The sequence below is a fragment of the Aricia agestis genome, chromosome 18 (assembly GCF_905147365.1).
Source record: "Aricia agestis chromosome 18, ilAriAges1.1, whole genome shotgun sequence".
NCBI lineage: Eukaryota > Metazoa > Arthropoda > Insecta > Lepidoptera > Lycaenidae > Aricia > Aricia agestis.
The window spans coordinates 9,832,106-9,852,443 of record NC_056423.1 but is presented as its reverse complement, the minus strand read 5'-3'; the positions used below and the strand labels follow the sequence as shown (position 1 = coordinate 9,852,443).

At 40.7% G+C, this 20,338-nt stretch overlaps 2 protein-coding genes across 5 annotated transcripts in view; one reads left to right on the top strand and one right to left on the bottom strand.

The window, feature by feature from the left end:
- LOC121736076 (cysteine sulfinic acid decarboxylase) overlaps window positions 1–20,031 on the top strand; it is a 77,161-nt gene extending 57,130 nt beyond the window's left edge. For both annotated transcript variants that reach the window (XM_042127131.1, XM_042127130.1), the window contains 7 exons: window positions 12,919–13,106; window positions 13,854–14,076; window positions 14,740–14,991; window positions 18,007–18,071; window positions 18,358–18,547; window positions 18,827–19,060; window positions 19,814–20,031. In XM_042127131.1, the coding sequence (XP_041983065.1) occupies window positions 12,919–13,106; window positions 13,854–14,076; window positions 14,740–14,991; window positions 18,007–18,071; window positions 18,358–18,547; window positions 18,827–19,060; window positions 19,814–20,005 (1,344 nt within the window). In that variant the 3' untranslated portion in view covers window positions 20,006–20,031. The remainder of the gene's footprint in view (window positions 1–12,918; window positions 13,107–13,853; window positions 14,077–14,739; window positions 14,992–18,006; window positions 18,072–18,357; window positions 18,548–18,826; window positions 19,061–19,813) is intronic.
- On the bottom strand, window positions 283–6,928 carry LOC121736075 (adenylate cyclase type 10-like). 3 transcript variants are annotated; one of them, XM_042127126.1, is made up of 5 exons: window positions 6,793–6,909; window positions 6,133–6,364; window positions 1,441–5,950; window positions 858–1,022; window positions 283–474 (listed from the first exon to the last, which is right to left on the bottom strand). In XM_042127126.1, the coding sequence occupies exons 1-5, from the start codon at window positions 6,851–6,853 to the stop codon at window positions 289–291; spliced, it is 5,154 nt and encodes a 1,717-aa protein (XP_041983060.1). In that variant the 5' UTR covers window positions 6,854–6,909; the 3' UTR covers window positions 283–288. The 3 variants fall into 3 exon arrangements, with proteins under 3 accessions (XP_041983060.1, XP_041983062.1, XP_041983063.1); XM_042127128.1 differs by lacking the exon at window positions 283–474 and having other exon boundaries at window positions 863–1,022; window positions 1,446–5,950; window positions 6,793–6,928; XM_042127129.1 differs by lacking the exon at window positions 283–474 and having other exon boundaries at window positions 863–1,022; window positions 4,614–5,950; window positions 6,793–6,928.
- Window positions 20,032–20,338: the final 307 nt, after the last annotated feature.

Genomic DNA, 20,338 nt, shown 5'->3' with positions numbered 1-20,338 from the left:
TCATTAGTTTTTTTTATGGACTCTCTGGGCTCTAGCACAAGTATGCAATGTAAATTTCTCCTAAATGGGGGGGGGGAAGTGGCACGAGGAGGTTTTTCTCACCCAAAACATCCTTCCTCAAACCCATGTGAGCACCAAAAAATTGGAGTAGCTTTGTGAACCTTAGCCACTAAATTTTGTGTTTAACTTATTACTTAATACGTGTTAACCAGCCATTAAGACGGTTTAGATTCAAACAATAATCAAGATATTACTTAAGTATTTAAATTTTAATTGAAGTCGAAAATTTCATCGATTGGATGTTATTTTGTACAGATATTGATGCCAACAAGCTTTAGCTAGTGGGACACCCTCTTCCCAGCTGTAGAAAGTGCCGTGGGCGGCATTTTGGACCCAGATCAGTGAGTTGGACATTGCCGCTCGAGCCAGCGCCTCTTCCAAGCGGTTCTTGCTGCGACGCGCTTCTTCTATTGCCTGTGAAGGTATGAACAGCATTTTTATGTGAGTACCAGCGAAATCGCGCCAATTGTAAGCGCGCGTGTTTTATGCGCGTTTTTTTTTCGTACGGTTTCTGCACATGTGAAATTGCTATGAATGATGAATCCGCGCGAGCAGAAAACGCGCATAAAACGCGTACGTCTGTACGTGCATTGCCGCTTGCAAGTTCTGTTGCGCCAAAATTCGCTTATCGCACGGGAACCGTACATTTTTCCGGTATAAAAAGTATAATCCTTTTCTGCCTCTCAAACTATCTCTAAACCAAAATCAGTTTAGGGTTTAGGCGTGTAGAGAGACAGACAGGCACACATTCGCATTTATAATATTAATATGGGCATAAGCCATGATGATGAAGAAACCTGTAGAAACAGTGAGTTGGCGGCTGCATGTCGTCCCGAGAGGACGAGAGAGTAGGCCTTGAGGAGGATCCAGCGGGGCAGTGCCGTGCGCATGCAGAGGACGTCCCCCTCCATCTCATTTAGCTCCTTCTCAGCCAGCGAACGTAGCTCCATTAAGTCCACCACCTGGTATCATACGATCATTGGGTCCAAAAGTGGGTTATTGTATGTCAATTCAATATTAGTGGCGATCTGTCGGCTGAGTGTGCCGTGTGACATGACGCGATTAAATTACGCAGGTCCGCAGTCTGCCTATGAATCAACTTCTATGATAGTACAACTACTTTTAAATCCTTCGACACGCGGTGAATTCCGAATCACTTTTAACCGAGACATCGTGGTTGCTATCTTACATTTAATATCTATATTATAATAGTTATGAAAGTAACGACCGCACTTAGAGACATTTAATGATTATTTAACCTTCATTTGTTGAAGGTTTTGACATAGGATAGGATATATATTTTCTGTTAAACTCTTCATTAAATTAAAGTTTAGTAAGTAATGGTGTCTTTCAGTGCGGCCGTTAAACATAATTAATTACTTTACTCAAATCTCCAACTTTTCGCGCTAAGCTCTCCAGCATGCCTTCAGCCAACCTCATAGAACTCATCAACGTTTTTAGCGAGCTGTCTTCAGTTTGTCTCGACATTATTGTCAACGCTTCGTTTTCGAATCGTTTAGCTTTACTCTCATCCGTTCGGAGCCAATAGGTCCAGAGGTTGAGAATCAGTCGTCTCCTGCAAGGTCCCGAAAACTTTCTCTTCTGTAAACTGAGTTCGGTGAAATCGTCTATCATCTCTGGGGTCTCTATTTGTAGACCCGCGTCTAGTATGAAGTCCATGCATAGAGCGTGGTACCATATCTGGCATTCGAACCATTCTTCGGGACAACCTATTTGCAATAAAATTTCCACCACTTCAACCGCCTCCTTTATTCGACAACGCGATAGCAGCAAATAGAAAAGGTTTGGGATGATGTCTATTGAAATATGGACTACGTATAGGAATTGACTAAGCGCCAGGGCTTGGTAGCCGTATCGAATGGCTACAGGTATATTGGCTCTTGCCGTGTACGCTGTAAAAAGAGCCATGAATAGTTTCCCCACAGCGTACAGTTCTTCAGACTGTATTGCATTAGGAATCATTGATAGTGTCATGTAAGTTAGTTTGTCGAGTCTGAGATTCGTGTTAGCCAGTCCCGGCAGTTCTAGTTCAATAAAGTTGTAGAAAGCATTGCAAAGATCGATAACATTGCACTTAACGGTTTGACTGAGATATAATGCGCGTTGTGCTGCAGCTTTTGCTGATGTTCCATCGTTGATCGCTGAATACAGTGCTGTTGCGACGTTGAAACACATAATCGAATCAGATCTTCGTTCATCTGCTTGGTTGCGATATTTACCATGCCTTAACTTGATGTGACTGATAATGCTTCTAAAATTGAGGATTTTTCTAACTTTGTTAACATCGAAGCCATAAATTCTCATAGCTTTATCGATATCTATCTTTGCGGCCATCAATTTATCGGCTAGAAGATTTGCATTAGCTTTTAGGGTATAAATCTTGCCTAAATATAATTTGCGTTGGCATTTAGAGAGATAATTAACTGATTTATCTATGCAAATACTTTCTGCCTCATTAAGTTTAACTATTACTTTACTGTTAGAAATATGTGCCAATAAATTTAAATAACTATATTTAATAAGAAAGTCTACAACTTTCATTTTAATTTGTGCTTCTCTCGAGTGGAAAATAAGTTGTTCAGATACCGTGATATTGAGCTCTGCGCAGCTGCATGCTTTGAAATCAGTGCGAGAAACACCTCGTTCAAGTTTTAGTCCTGGTGGAATAAAATTATTTTTGTTTTCATTTAAATTGTCCTCACTCTCTATTATACCAATCGATTCCCAGTCATTTGTTGTTTTGGCTTCCAGAACGTGCCTGATATTAACAAACATCAAATTGTTATCAACCCAACAATGTTTCTTTTCGTTTGATGTAACGTCGTCTCTGTTTGTAGTTAAATTCGGAGTTTTCAATACCATTGCATTATTTGAAGATGCATTTAGGATTTTATTTTCTTTGGCACTATCGCAGTTCGTTTCTTTAATTAATGAGGAGGAGTCGATTTTTAGACATTCTAGTCCTGTAATTGATTGTACAATAGTAATGCTACCACCACAGCTATGACATTTGTGCTTCTTATTTTCCAAATGATTAACGATACGAGTGTGAAAATCCTTTTTTTGGTTCAAAGGTAGTAGTTCATAAAATGTTTTTCTCGAGTTCTTGTTCTTGAACTTCATAACTTTACAGAAGGCGTACTTCGGTAGGCCCTCGTTCTGGTCAGGATCGTATTCAAATCCACATTCGCAGGTAGGACTCTCCTTGAATGAGCCTAAGGGTGTAGATTCTCTAAAGGTTATGTGTTGTTTACGCTTTATATTCGCGCAGGATATTATTCTCATGGAAAAAAGTCTTTTGATCGCTTTAGCTGTGGCAGTAGGATCGTTTTCATACATAATGCTCTCCAGGAGATCCCTTGAAAATATATTACCAATAACAGATGCTATTTTCAAAAGAAGTTGCTGATACGGGGCAAGGGAATCCAGTTGTATCATTATCAGAGCGTCCAAATTTATTTCGTTGAGTTCAGTATTCAGATCATCTTTGTTTTTAAGAATACAGACTGATACTTGGTCACTTTGATTTTCGCTACGAGCTTGATCAAGGGATGGTTGGTCCTTGCTATCCAAAGCGACAAATTGTATCTGAGCAGGTTTCGGGAAATGAAGTTCCTCGTTATATGACGGCAATTCTTCTTTATTTATTCTCTTTAAATCTAGAGCCCCGCAAGAAAATAAATGCATTAAAAATGTTTCCACTTGTCCTGGCATTCCGTTACATTTTGACCTCAGTGCATCACATAGCTCATTAGGAACTCCATTCACGTCTAAAATTTGGCAAGCGAGTGAGGGTATCCACTGTTTGTCTAAGGGTTTCAAAACCATTTTCCTTATATTGTTTTTCATGTACACCGCGTAGAACCACGATTTCATCGCTTGGAACTTTCCACGTGTCACAGTCAGTACCGAATATATTTTTATGTCATCCAGTAAAAGGGAAATGAATTCCCAGGAGAGATCATCCAGGTTCTGCAAGTCGTCGATAAAAATAGCGTACGTGTGAGGCAAAGATTTCAAAATTGTACTAAATATATACTTTGCTTTTTCCAATCTTGTCTCTTCACTTATATCGCTAGAACGTTCGTGATACGCAAATCGGACTTTCAAAACTTCATTAAGGTAGCATAAATCTTCGCTGTAGTAACTAAGAATGTTAATAATTTTTTTCTCTTTTTCAAATTCACTCAATGGTTCTTTCAATCCAAGTAGTTGGTTGACTATTTGACTTACAGCCAAATATGGAGTAGATGCATGAATGGAGGTTAAGCTGACGCAACAAGTAATAATTTCATTATTTTTAGCATATCTTAACATCCATTCCAGGAGTCTAGTCTTGCCGACTCTGCTCTCACCGATTAGTAACAAAGCATCGAAATCTCGGTAAGTTCTTGTGTTACTATTTAACCAACTTTTGAAATAGTCCATTTCATCTTCCCGATTCAGGAGTGGCGGGATTATTGCTATATCAAACATTTGTTTGAGTCGTATATCCTCGTTGTACTCGTATATTTTACCGGGGTGTATTATACCTTTCATTGTAATAGACGGTTGGACGGTGAACCCGTTGCCTGACAGTTTGCTATTCAAATAAGTAGCTTCATCGCAGGTAATTTTATTTCTGTAGGTGCACATGAATCTAGCAGCTCTGTTGACGGCCGCGCCGATAACGGTGAATTCTCTTCTAAGCGGATGGCCGACAACACCACAGTATACTTTGCCTGTCGTGACCCCAATGGAAACTTCTAGTACTCCATCAAGAGCCGTGAGCAACTTCTTAATGTTGTAGGAACATTTCAGCGTGGCTTGAGCCTCCGACTCGTGTTTGAAGCCCCGTAAGCCGAATATGACCAGAATCATCACATCTTTGTCGAACAATATTATCTTGTTGACGCATCCCATTGACTTGTAAACTAGTTCGCAAGTTATCTTGTAAGAATTATGAACTATATTTATTACTTGTGAAAAAGGACAATCTTTAGGTTTTAGGGTTACGAACATCACAGAAACTTGTCTCATCTCAGTTAAATACTCCAAGGGTTGATGTGCATCGATCTGCGTAAGGACGGGCCTTATCATAAACTTTCTTATCTGAGACCCAATATTTCTTTCCTCACCCAAAAGTATAGTTTTTCGCAGACTCAGAAATTCTTTTCGCTTAATAATTTCAATGTTACTCATCTTTTTCGAGGGTTCGAATAGGGAATCGGATAAGTCATTCAACATCGTCTGGGGTTTGTTAACTCGTCGCAGCATCGCTGGAAAATCAAGGAACGGTTTGGTTACATTAGTTTCGTGTGGATCGTAAAGTATCGCTTTTATTGTTATGTAGCCCTGGTCATCTACGTGATGGACGTAGTTCCTCGAATAGCAGTGACCCCATGCTGTAGGTGTCAGTTTAACTTCTCCGGAGGCACAGAGGCTCTCAGCTTTCTTCGCTTCTAAGACGGGCAGGCCAAATAGAACGTAGTTCATTTCGGAACCGGCGCCTATAGGCGAGAAGATGAGGTTCCCGGCCGCTATAGCTAGCTTTACTTTTAGATTTACTTTAGCGTCGGTCTCGAAGGAGCCGTACGCGTGTTGGATGACTAGAGAGCATGCTATGGCGGTGTGAATGGTTTGGCATAGAAATGATCGCTTGTCCAACTTCCACAGCGCTAGGAAGGCGTCGCCAGCAAACTTTATGATGTCCCCGCCATAGCTGTATACGACTTCGATCAAGGAGCCGAGGTAAGTATTCAGGATCGCCGTCAGCTGGTAAGTGCCGGCCTTTCCGGCGTTATTGTATCTCTCGGAGAGAGCTGTGAAGCCGGACACATCGGCCATCAGTAGGACGCCAACGAAGCGCCGTGGACTTGACACATCAAATCTGAAAACACAGAAAACTTGTTAGACTCAAAGTTACTGATTGATTTAGATTTTTATTCTATGCGACTCTCTTTCTTTCTTTCTATATCTTTCTCCACTATCTCTCTTTCTATTTCTTCTTCAACTCTCTCTATAACCATTTTATGTCATAAGCGTTCTATTTCTTACCTTCTAATTACTTACTTCTCCATCAGCAGTATCTCATCTGGCACCAGTGTTGACAGCACGAGCGTTTGTTTCCTTGTCAGCTTCACTTCAACATCCTGGTCTATATTGTCTTCTAACATGCTTTTGCGGACGAAGAATTCATCGACCCATTCTTTAAGTTCGCTAGCTGTTAGGCCATCTTCGTCTGAAGAATCGTGATTAGCATCGTTCTTTATCTTTTTGTTATATTTTTGCCATTTTTCTGGTCCTGTAATGTAATAAAAAAAAAAAAAAAATACGTTTATTACAGACTATCACAGCCCATAGCGGTAAGTAATTAACAATAATTTTTTAATCCTATGTTAGTAATGATAAAAAGTGATTAAGTTTAATTTCACTATTTGGCGTATTTGCGCCACGGTACCGGCGCACTAGAAACATGTAATGCTTCATGATGTTTTGTATTAATATCCATACTAATATTATTATAAATGCAAAAGTGTTTGTCTGTCTGTCACCTCTTCATGCCCAAACCAGTGAACCAGTTTTGCTGAAATTTGGTATTGGGATACTTTGAGTTCCTGTAGATTGTAGAAGTGGAAAGTAATTCTTACAGCGTTGGTACTTTCACAGTGAACTTTATATTATGAGAGACACACATACATCCTTAGGCCTATAGTATAATAATTGACTAACCAGCTACAACACTCAAGGAATTTCGCCGAGAGCGCGTCCGCGATCTTCGTTTAAAGTTCATTTTGTTTTTACCAACATTTTGTATCGAAAACTAAAATTTTTACATTTTGCTGTTACTTGGAATTTAAAAAAATCTAAATGGCCATGGACTCGGACAGGAATCCGGATATACTTCAGCCAACTCGAGTTTTAGGTAGGTACACTAAATACACACTTTTTAGAGATGTTTAGTTACTAATATAGAATATCAGTGCAGCAGACTTGCTGCTAATGCCGAGCTGGGGTTCCTTTTTTGGCATCACACAATAAAAAGTTAAATTAATTATACTTTGTCCTTGTTCTTATGTCTGTTTGTAAATATTGTGTTATACGATGTACAAAATAAATGTTTCTTATTCTTATTCTTATTCATACTATATGAAGATAGAAAAACCGGCCAAGTGCGTGTCGGGCCACGCGCAATATAGGGTTCCGTAGTACCGCTAGTTTTTGAAAAAAATTGTATGGTCAATGAATGTACATTTATCACGTATTTTACACTACTAACAATATCATCGTTACTTTCCAAGGAATTTGAACGAAAAGTTCCTTTACACTTCGCCGAATACATTTTTTTAGTTGATCGACTATTACTCAATAACTTATGAAGTCTTCTTAGCCGTGATAGTTTTCCTTTTAAATTCAGCATATTTCCTATTCCCGTAAATTTTTTCACATTTCCAGAAACAACTGTTTAGCTGGTAGAAGGGGGGGACACTGGACTCTAACGATTTTTTTCCACTTTAAAACTTAATATTTAACAAATGGATCCCTAAATCAGAAAATGATCTATAAATACCTACAATATTTTTTTAAAACCTATCCAACGACACCCCACAATAAAGGGTGGGCGTGAAAAAAAAATTCATCCCCGCTTGATGTGTAGGGGAGGTACCTACCATAAAAATTTATTTTTTAAAGATTTTATGTATCATTTTGTCAGCATCATTAATATGTGTATTCATGCCAAATTACAGCTTTGTAGGTCCTATAGTCTCTGAGCAAAACCGCGGACAGACAGACAGACAGACGGACAGACAGACAGGCGGACAGACGGACATACGGACGGACAGGGTTCCTTGTTGACTACGGAACTCTAAAAATAACTCGAAAGACAAAGACAAAACATTAGACAATGTATTTAGACAAATAAAAATTGATGAATGAATTTTTTTTTAATCTTGCATAATATCAAGAACGGCTAAATGATTTGGTTAATTTTAGTCTTGAAATATTCGTGAAAGTCCAGGGAAGGTTTATATTATTTATTAGGATTTAGGAGGAAAGTGATACAAATTTCACCGGGTCATCTGGTTTAGTTATAAAATTAGAACTTATAATAGCTGTAATCAACAGAGGAGATCTTTGTATTTAGTACAAATAATATTAATTTATAACATTGATTTAATTTTTTTGTCGTATTCATTATTTTAACACTAAGTACTTATATTTGTTTAAACATCGAGTAAGTATGTTTATTGTTCTGTAGAGGCTGGAGTATTTGTTGTTTAAATATTTACTTTTGTCTGCACTCTTAGTTAAAGTATCCCTTTTATGGTACAGGGTAATGAACTTTAAATATATTATTTATTTTTAAATATGTTTGGCAATTATTTAAGAAACTTCAAGCTACGCCAACTAAGACTGGGTTGCACCAACTAACTTTGACTTTAACCTTAACTATAACCGGAAAAATTGACAGATGTCGCATACGACATCTGTCAACCGGAAAAATTGACAGATGTCGCATACGACATCTGTCAATTTTTCCGGTTATAGAATATGGGGTGTTTGTACGCCATATTTAACTTTAACTATAACCACGGCTCTGGTGCAAGTTGCAACCCAACCTAAATAGCCGTGTACTTCGATCAAATATTCTGGCCGTGTACCGTGGACATAATTTCGTATTGCAGAAGTTCATTTATCCCGTTAAAGTATTTTTCGGAAAAAAAACCTATTCCATCTTATTTCCCTGGACTGAAAGTAATGCCGCATTTCATTTTATTCAATAATTTCAAGGGCTTACAGACCACAGACAAAGATAAACTGACTGACAAACATTCTCTTTCATAATATATCAGTATAGATTGACACTAAAATCAATTTGAATGATCATTAAAATCAGATTTTTTTAATGAAATAAAGGGGGCAAACGAGCAAACGGGTCACCTGATGGAAAGCAACTTCCGTCGCCCATGGACACTCGCAGCATCAGAAGAGCTGCAAGTGCGTTGCCGGCCTTTTAAGAGGGAACAGGGTAATAGGGGAGGGTAAGGAAGGAAAGGGAAGGGAATAAGGGAGAGTAGAGAAGGGAAGGGAATAGGGGAGAGGGTAGGGAAGGGAATAGGGTAGGGGATTGGGCCTCCGGTAAACTCACTCACTCGGCGAAACAAAGCGCAAGCGCTGTTTCACGCCGGTTTTCTGTGAGAACGTGGTATTTCCCCGGTCGAGCCGGCCCATTCGTGCCGAAGCATGGCTCTCCCACGTATATAGATTAGTAGTTTCGGCCCTAAACTATGCCAATCAATGTTAACTGTAACTCCAGAGCGCTATTTAATTATCTTATTTGTGTTAACGATCAATTATTAAGTAGTAATTTATTGAATAAGGACACTCATTGATGATAAACTTTGATGTTTGACCTCCTTCGCGATTTGTTTACGATGTTGATAGTACAGTGGCCGCGGCATCCTGCATCCTGACTCCTGATGCAAGTTAGATAAATTTCATTCAGGTTCGCACCTCCGTGGTCCAGTAGAAGAGCGTGGATCTTGACTCGGAGGTCGTGGGTTCGAATATGACGTTGGAAACATGATTTTATTCATCCTATGGATTTTATATATCCTCCTCAAAAGACTCATAGTGGTTAAAATGTTATTTCTAGTAACTTAAACATATGTTACGAATAAGAGAAAGTTCATACGATTGTGTCTCTTGGTCCAAAGGCACTGAACAGAACTCCTGAACCTTTAAAGATAAATGTGTTTAAATTGCAGCAACGCTTAGATAACTGCAAGCATTTACCACAATTTCGCTTACAGTAACATAATGTGAATAGTTAACATTCGTAGTGGTTATTTACGCATAAAACTTTATCTTGTGGATAACTAAAAAGAGTGAAATTATTATTTTTAACAAAAAATTAAAACCGACTTCCAAGGTAAAAATAATAATAATATGAACTAAAAAGTATTAAATAACTCTTACTCTATAATAGTGCCTTTTTCAGAATTCGTCTAAATCTCAACTATTTCTGTACATACAACAGTCTTCATTACTTTGAAGTCGGTGCCAGTCCCAAAAGCTTCAGATATTCTGACATTGACTGAACTCACGATAAAATTAGCTGGTACCGACTTCAAAGTAATGAAGACTGTAGTATGTACAGAAATAGTTGAGATTTAGACGAATTCTGAAAAAGGGCACCATTATAGAGTAAGAGTTATTTAATACTTTTTAGTTCATATTATTATTGTTTTTAACTTGGAAGTCGGTTTTAAGTTTTTGTTAAAAATAATAATTTAATAATAGTAATAATAATATCTAGGGACGCTTCACACCACGTCGGGTGTTACAGGTACCACTACCAGACAACGAAAATATATTTACCTAATACTTTTATACTATACATATAGGTATTTAAGATTTTTATTATATGATACACATATTTAATATACATCCATGACCCTGGAACTTTGAAAACTTTTTGGTCCGTCGGCGGGATTCGAACCGGCGACCCCCGGCTTGAACTGCCAACGCGCTCACCACTGAGCCACAGAGGTCGTCAATTTACATTGTGCCTAGTCTCTATACAACCTGTTCACTGTTATTTTACCCCTGTCTTGACCTCTGTTCCAACTGCATAAGGCTCTCAAACTCCTCGGTATAATGGTTAACGCAAGGGCAGTACTCAGTATACCACTGACCATACAGACGGACAGACCATGTCGAGCTTTCTAGATAGAATACTGAGTATTGTCAAAGAAGAAGGAGGTGAAGATAAACCTCTAGTACGATTTAAACACCCCAAGGATTTAGAGGTGAGTTTATACTATTTTGTTTAAAATTCAAATAGATGACCCGGTGAACTTTGTATCACTATTGAAAACCTTCCCTGGACTTCCAAGATATTTCAAGGCTAAAATTAGCTAAATCGGTGCAGCAGTTCTTAAGTTTTAGCGTGACTAACTTGATTTTCATATTTTAATATAGATTTTGTTTATGCGATAATAGTTTTTCAAAGTTCATTTACGAGTTAAAAAAACTCGGCTCTTGTATACAAAATAAAATCTTGTATGAAAAAAATCCATACTTATTTAAAATTCTCGTGTCACAGTGTTTGTGCGCGAACTCCTCCAAAACCGTTCAACCGATTTTAATGAAATTTTGTATGTAGGTACATTCGTTAGGACTTAGGCCTGAGAATAGGTTTTTATCTACTTTTTATTTACTAGAAATAATTTATATGGCAAAACAGCGTTTACCGGGTCAGCTAACTCTCTTATACCTAAAATTCTCCTGTCGCTAGGTATAAATAAGTTGTCATACTCCTTGGGGGTGGTATGTGGCAGTAGGGTTACTTGTCCGAAAAGTTTCCGACGTGATCAATGAACGATCCCTTATAAACATTGATGACATGACACATTCGGAAAATACCATCAACGGCCATTTTCGGAGACTGCAGGCTGCAGCAATACATTGACACTAATTGACACTAGCGACCATTCACCTCAGTGCAAGTACTAGGTAGACTTAGGGTTGCCAGTCGTCTGGATAAAGCCGGATAAAATAAGGCTTTTTGCGTATCTGGCCGAAATTAGAGAAAGTCCAGCTTTTGAAGAGCTACAATTTTATATGAAAATCTTATTAAGTCCTAAGACGAATTTATTATTCAACTAAAAAATCAAAAGCGCGATGCTGAACTTCTTGATACTGAGAGCAGATGATCCCAACTCTCGATTTAAGATCTTGAGTTGAGATGCTAATTATCCTCAAAAGCAGGGTGTCCGGCCTTTTTTTCGACTGTTTGGCTAAGCTGTCCGGTTTTTCAGATTTAGCAGCCCTAGCTTTAGATATGTAATAAGGACGAAAGGCTGATGCAATAAGGACTTTCAAATTCGTGTACCATGTATCGCCATGATAATATTAATACGACTAGATGACGCCCGCAACTCCGTTGCGTCAACATTAGTTTATCGCGCGGAAACCGTACATTTTTCCGGAGAAAAAAGTATCCTATGTCCTTTCCCGGGACTAAAATTATCTCCATACTAAATTTCAGCAAAATCGGTTCAGCGGTTTAGGCGTAAAGAGGTAACATACAGACACACTTTCGCATTTATAATATTAGTATGGATATTTCAATACTTGATGTAGCCTGCTAGCTGCTACTTGCTTTATTGGGTGTAGACCGTAGCTTAATTAAGCACATGTTTCGATAGAAAATATTTTCCTATGTTCTTCCGGCTTCCCCCCTCTCCCCTAAATAGTAGAATATCTTAGTGTAGGTACTCAGATAATCCCTACACCTATGAGACAGATACATTCGATTCGAATTAGTATAGATTAATGGTTAGCTCACTTAACTTAATAGGCAATTAAACCTTAATTAACTGTTTGATTAGTTCATAGTAATTATTGTAATGTTTATTTACCCACTTGGCAATAATTTATTATCAATTTATGTTCATATCAATATAATTGTATGCAAGCTAATTAGAGCAATTTATGGATTGTATTATGTATAATGCCACCCTTAAACGCTAGCCAGGGGCCTGACAAACAGTCGGAAAGGTTAAATCTTGAAAACTGCTATCAATTATTATTTAAAGCTTATCACTAATTGTCAGTTATCTCGACTTGGGAAAATTAATTGTCGAAATCTAAAGATTATGCAGGGCGTATCCAGATTCTGAAAGTGATGTTGATCTTGAACTATGACAAAGTTATGATTAAATAATTTTAATTTTGAATCTTATTTTGTGTCCCACAGTTGGGAGAAAGCCCTTTCCTTCCACACATCCTTTGCTGTATTTGGCCACTCTTTATCAAAAAGTTCTAGGACCTATTTTATTGAAATTCCAGAAGCTACTGCAGCATGACCTGGACATATCGTCGCCGGTTTCCGACGAGGAACTGGAGCGGTCTGTGCGCCAGGTGCTGCGGTACAGCGTGAAGACCAACCGGGTCATGTTCCGAAACCAGCTGTATGCTGGTACCGACGTGTATGGCCTGGCTGGGGCCTGGCTCGCCGAGGCCTTCAACACTAGCCAGTGAGTTTCGTGTAGACGGAGTGTAATAAAACAGAGTGATGACTGATGATACTTCATTTACGGTCAACACACTTCCTGATAAGTGCCGGATTTGCTATCCACAACTTATCTGACAGATTCTCTATACAACGTAACTTGACAGAGTATGGAGCATCTGTCAAACAAGTGGTGGATAGCATATCCGGCACTTTATAGGGAAGTAGTGAAACAGGTCCTTAGTAAAATAAATTATCTTGAATATTTGTAGTTAAGGTTTGCTTTAAAGTTTTAAAAATATTTGGCCACGCGCTGTAAAAAAAGCTGGCGTTCCAGATTTGTCAGCCAGACTTGTTAGCCTTCATACATTCTAACGAACTAAACTTATTAAATTCATATGGGAAAGGAAACCAAAGGTTTGCTTCAAATTGCCTGCATTCGTGAATATTTTCTTAATATTATAAATGCGAAAGTGTGTCTGTCTGTCAGTTACCTTTTCACGCCCAAACCGCTGATTCGATTTGAATGAAGTTTGGTTTGGAGATACTTTGAGTCCCGAATCCCAAGAAAGGACATAGAATACTTTTTTTCCATATTATAATACCGAAAATATACTGTTCCGGGTTCCCACGAGATAAACCGTTTTTGTGCAACGTATTTGCGGGCATCAACTATTACAATTTACAACACAATATTTTGTTACTTATCTTTTTATACTTCTATTTTCCTACAATATTTTGTTACTTATCTTCTTATACTTCTATTTTCCAGGTATACCTTCGAAGTGGCACCCGTCTTCTCTCTTATAGAGTCCAAGATCATAGCCCATGTTTTGGATCTGTTTGGTATACCCGAGGGTGATGGGGTCTTCAGCCCTGGAGGCAGTATCTCCATCTTCTACGCCCTGGTGGCAGCCAGGTATAAGGCCTTTCCGGAAGTCAAGACGAAAGGCGTGAAGAGTCTACCGGATATGGTGATATTCACTTCGGAGGATGTAAGTTCTTATTTCTTTCCCTATACCAGTTTCTGTTCCTATACCATCGTCTTTCAACCTGTGGGTTGCGACTCCCTGAGGGGTCGCAAAGCTTCCGTAAGGGGGTTGCCAGAGATCGAAAGAACTATTTCATATAAAAAACAATAAAGATTAACCCACTTACTAATACACGTTGTATAAGCTTTGAATAGTTATACAGTGTTTTGTTCCTGTCACACAAGTGAAATTTTTAATTGGATTGAAGAAGACAAAACACTGTATAACTATCAAAGCTTATACAGCGTTTATTAGTAAGGGGGTCAATATATATTGATATATTTAATAGGAGAATTTTAAAAAAGGGAGTAAGGATTTTCATTAACACACATCTACATACAGTTTTATATGTCATCCCATCCCATCCCATCCCATCGATCGTGGAATAACGAGACACAATAGCTTATCTATTGTTATCGCGGCCGGATGCGGCCGCTTAGGGCTTCATGAATTAAAAAATCGGCCAAGGGCGAATTGGACTCACAACTATAGAGTAAAAGTAGGAAAAAATTAGGTAAAAACGGGCGTTCTTTCATTCTTTGTTTGAAAATATATCACAATCTGATACACAAATGTAGAGTTCTGTTTTACTTTTGTCAATTTTTACGTAATCTTCCTCATTACCAGAGCCACTACTCAATCAAGAAAGGCGCTCACTGGCTGGGCTTTGGCACGGACAACATTAGGACCATAAGAACCAGCGATAGCGGACAGATGCTGGTCCCTGACCTTGAGCTGGCCATCCAGGAGGAGTTGAGGAGTAACAAACATCCCATCATGGTGAACGCCACCGCTGGTACCACTGTCCTTGGTGCCATAGATGACTTGGATGCTATTGCTGGTGTCTGCAAGAAGTACGGGATTTGGATGCATGTTGATGTAAGATTTGACCTTGCAGTTTACTTTTAATGGTTACTTAACTTTGAGCGGGCCCCTAGACGAGCAATTTTAAAGTACGCGCACAGTTTGTCGGCGCGTGCCGGGGCTCGCCGGGGTGGATCGGGGCTCAGCGCAGCGCAAAATGCGCTATAGCACACTATTGCCGGGCCGGGCCGCATCGCATTGACGGATTTTGAGTACTTTGGATAGCTCCATTGTGACCACTCTTAAATCACTCGTGACTCGATATATAAAAAACTACTAAAATCCACTAGACCGTGTTTTAGCTTCTACCGAAAATCTACCTTTATTAATAAAATATGTAATCCTACGTGGTTGAAACTAAAATAAAACTAAAATGTTTATATGGACTGTCTTCATTATGCATTTTAAAAATTTTATATTATTTGTTATATAATATCGATCTTCTATTAAAATTTACAAAAAAATTTGGACTACTAAATCGTCATTCATTTGACCTCAAATCTACCAAAAAGTGGAAATCTATGTGAAGTGTGGTCACACTGTTTCCGGGGCGCAGCGGGTTTGTCGGGCCTTGCCGGGCCTTGTCGCATTGACGGAAATCCGCTGCGCCCCCCGGCATAGTGTGCGATACGCGCATCCGCTTCCATACAAATTGTATGGAGGCGGATTTTTGCGATGAGCCCCGGCACGCTGAGCCCCGGCACGGCCCGTCTCAATGGGCTCACTCCTTTATGGTGCAATAATAATAATAATAACTATTCTGACCGATTTCGGCCACAGCGACTTTGGGGCTACGGCTATTGCAAGCGTCGTTCGTGTGCTCGCAGGTGACTGACGTAATCTTTTTTTTTAAATTTATTTATTTAAATCAGGCTACGTAGGCCCATACAATATATACCTTAATGACTAACATACATAAAAATTATATAAACTTAACAACTACACATTATCACGAATTAACGGCGACGTGACGCGCGCTTCATTCCGGAGTCTCCCCCGGAACCTTCGGTAAACCACATCAGTCGGCCGCAGCTCAGGTACATATGGCGCGGTGCCGCGATGGTTGCGGGCGGCGGGCTTCTTCTTCCTTCTCTCCACCAGTATGAAGCCCTCCTCATCGCACCTCCTGCTCTCGTCCTTGCCAGGTCGAGAAGACTTAGCCTTGCGGCTCTTCGTAGCCTTGCGGCTCTCCGTAGTCTTGCGACTCTCCGAAGCCTTACGGCTCTCATTTTCCCCATTTTTATGCGCCCGCGGGGGAGGCGCGGGGCGACCAGCAACAGTCGCGTAGTTTTGCCGAGTCGCCTGTGGACTCGGCGTCGGCGCAACCGGGAGGTGAGCTCGGGCGGGGGCGGCAGCGGCGGCGTTCGTTGACCCGTCCGATAATGCTGACGGGCTAAACGTGATCGCTTGTGCGCCTCGGCGATGAGTGACGAATGCGGCGTCAGCTGGTGACCTACATAATGAATTATTACTTTTTAGTTGTGATAATTCATTACGTAGATCACTAATGATAGCTTCTGACGCCTGCAATCTACCCCGAACTCCGGTCAGCTCCTCCTTCAGGAACCTGATGTCCGTCAGTAGGCTGACGACGTCGACGTGGTCCAACGTGACGGGCGGCAGCTTGTGCAGCTCTTTAGCCACAAAAGCCTGTACCTCATCTGGATCAGTCTGCTTCAGCAGGGAGATGATGTCCTGCACGCTCCTTTCGGTTCCGTCTCTTCGTCGCGACGGCATGTTCGCGCTCTGGCCGAGCGTCTCATACAGCAGCTGCTTCCCCTTGCAAATCTCCTCACTGGTGAAGGAGGACTTGCAGATCTGCATGATGCTGACCTCGTCCATGGTGTCGATGGCGTGCTGGATAAACGCCAGCAACTCGTTGGCTACGAGCGCCATGGTCACGTGCAGCGGCAACGTGCCGCGCGATTCGCGAAAATATTAATGTATGTGTAATGTAACGCGTGTGTAACGTCACAGTATAGCAATGTCATATTGCTATACTGTGGTAACGTGGAGCACAACCGTTCGCTAGCTCGACACATTACACAGTCAATGTGTAATGTGTCGAGCAAGCGAAAAAAATCAAAATAATTGATTTTTGCACTAAACGTGCGAGAACATTGAAGGCAAGTCGGTACCCCTCCTACATAATGATAGTGTATGGCTACAGGTGGTCGAGCCTTGAGCGCGTCGCGTCGCTCGGCCACACGCACTTTCTCATACTCTGATACCTTAGTGCTCACGGTCCGCTCCCATTATAGTGATCGGTCCGCAGCCATTGTCTCCCATTGTGACGGATCTAAGTCACACTTCTTCATGTGGCGCATGAGCACGTCTTTGTACCGCAGTAATTGGCCGCCTTGTTTTCGCTTGCCATTACTAAGTTCAGAATAAAAGACGCGCTTGGCCACAGCAGTGTTAGGCATCCGAGAGACATGGCCGCACCACTTCAATTGCCGTTTCATTAGATATGCCTCTATACTGCTGACATTAGCTCGTCGTAGAACTTCCGTGCTTCGAAGACGTTGGGACCAATGGATGTTCATAATGTCGCGTAGGCATCTTAGATGGAATTTATCTAATCACGTATTGGGTAATGGTATTGACCGTCTAGGGTTGATATTGAACATCACGCGCCTTCAATCTAATTGTCAAATTTAACTGTTCAATAAGATTGAAGCGTGATATTGCACAATACAATTATTGATAAGTTGCAGATAGACAGACACACTTTTGCATTTATAATATTGGTATTCTATATTCGGTTCAAGTTTTGAATATGCTTGTTGTTCAAGTTTCTAATATTTTCATATTTTATGATTAGAGGCTCTAAGGCCGGTATAAATAGTCAGTACTCAAGATGCATCTCGGTCTCAAGACACGATTCAGGCTCTGTGATTGGTTGGCTGTTAAAATTTGGACCAATCACAGAGCCGAACCGCGTCTTGAGACTGGGTCTCATCTTAAGTACATACTATTTATGCCGGCCTTAGACCTAAGTAACTAAATAAGTATCTTTTTTATTTTCAGGCTTGTTGGGGAGGCAGTCTTATATTATCCGAAAAACTAAAACACAGACTTAAAGGAATTGAAAGGTTACTCACTTTACCCTACTTCTACCCGTTTTCCTGCGGCTATTTATAATATGGACCGAGACGAGTACCAGACTGTTCCAGAGAGTTCGTTTCTTGAACGTACCTGACTCGCGTAAACATGGATTGAATTTTTCTAGAAAATACGCGCATGTAATCGTACACCTTACGCCATCTAGTATCGAGTAGGCAATTTATGTTGTCTGTGTTCCCCGAGTGGTGCCGCTGATTGACGCTAGATGGCACTGTAGATCATAAGTTCGTAACAATATTTTCCTCACAATTCCAGGGCGGACACCATCTCGTGGAATCCCCACAAAATGGCGGGTGCTCCGCTCCAGTGCTCGCTCTTCCTGCTGCGGAAGGGGGGGCTGCTGCACCGGGCCAACTGCTCCGCGGCGCAGTACCTCTTCCAGCAGGACAAGTTCTACGACGTCAGCTACGACACGGGCGACAAGAGCGTGCAGTGCGGGAGAAAAGTGAGTGTGCGCAATACATAAAGGCCACCGTTAAGGTCGATGGGATGTCGATTTTCATACTCTGATTATTTCATACGACAACAGTCGTAGGCCGCGCGCGGTGACTATCGATCGCGATGAACGGAATTAACTTATCGTTAAAATGCAAGAGTGACGTTCACTTTAAGTGTCGTACTTTAACTAACATCACTCTTGCATTTTTATTTGAAAAACTCGAAAAAAGAATGCAGCTATGTTCTAATGGGAATTGTACATTTTACCAGTGATTTCTCATTTCAGATAGACGCCTTCAAGCTCTGGGTGATGTGGAAGGCCAGAGGTGACGCTGGCTTTGGGAAGCTCATGGATCACACGATGGACATGGCTGAGTTTGCCCTGGAGACGTTAGTCAGTAGACCTGGGTTCCAGCTGGTGACCAGCAGAATCCAATGCCCCAACGTCTGCTTCTGGTATATACCACGCTTTATGAGGGAGAGGGAACGAGATGGAAACTGGTGGGATTTGATGCATAAGGTAATTATTGAGTACTAGATGACGCCCGCAACCCCGTTGCGCTAAAACTCTCTTATCGCGCGGGAACCATACATTTTTCGGGATGAAAATTTCCATTTAGTCTGCCTGGCTGTAATATACAACACGGAGCTTACAGAAATTCTTATGCTTCGTTTATACTTAGTTCTGTTGGGCAGGGAAGTGAGCAACGCGAGAATGTAAATAGTCACTCGCGCTGCCACTCGTCATGCCGCTGCCGCTGCCTGACGCAGCAAACTATGTAGAGGGCTGAGTGTAATTCACTCGCGTCGTTACAGCCGCAGAACTATTCAAGCAATATTGCCGGCAGCGCGAGGATCAGTGGTAGTGGTTGAGTGTAAACGACGCATAGATTGGCTCATCAAGACATCACTTGTATGTCGCTTTTTTCCATAGTTATATTTTCTGCAAAAAACTAAATTTATTGGAACGAAGTTCCTTATCGCGCGTTGTGAAAGGGGGCTAGACGGAAAAAATTGTAACGACACATTTTTGTTAGTTCCTGCGCTGTAGGAGCAGAGGGCGTTGATAGTATTCCTGGGCGTCAACTAAATTTCGTTTTTGAGAATAAACAGTGACATCTACTGGACTTTTAAATACATTTTATTACAATTTCACAAATGTGTCGTTTTAAGTAAGTATTCCTGGGCGTCAACTAGATGTGTTTTTTTAATAGCTTCGTTCCATCCGCGTGTCCCTTGATACCTCTCAAGTTTTTTAATTTCCATTTTTCAGGTAACGCCAAAGATAAAGGAACTGCTGACGCTGAACTCCCGTCTCCTCATCTCGTACTCTCCGGTCAGACAGTACAGGAACTTCTTCCGTCTGGCTCTCACATTCCACCCCCGCGTGCAGAAGGAGAACATCCTAGATATACTGCAGGCGGTAGAGGAGTGCGGAGAAATGATTAGGGAGACTGAATTATGATGCAATATAATGGTATACTTTGTCGATGAATGTTTTTTATTATTTTGTTTTTTAGGGTTCCGTACCCAAAGGGGGAAAACGGGACCCTATTCATGAGACTTCGATGTCTGTCTGTCCGTCTCTGTAACGGTACGGAACCCTTCGTGCGCGAGTCCGACTCGCACTTGGCCGATTATTAATGTTTTACGAGAGGGTACCATCGAAGAAATTGATTCATAGACAGTTGACAGACCTATGTCGTTTGGTCCGATTATAGTCGTGATCTGTTAGCTGGGTTTGACGAAACGCGACATAATTGGTTAGGTCCGCCTATTAATCAACTTCTCTGTTGTA

Coding starts and splice junctions, on each gene's coding strand:
- LOC121736075 (XM_042127126.1), bottom strand. CDS start 6,853: ATGAACTTTAAACGAAGATCGCGGACGCGCTCTCGGCGAAATTCCTTG. Junction 6,365..6,792: donor TTCCTTGAGTGTTGTAGCTG/GTTAGTCAATTA, acceptor ATTACATTACAG/GACCAGAAAAATGGCAAAAA. Junction 1,023..1,440: donor AAGTTGGAGATTTGAGTAAA/GTAATTAATTAT, acceptor GTATGATACCAG/GTGGTGGACTTAATGGAGCT.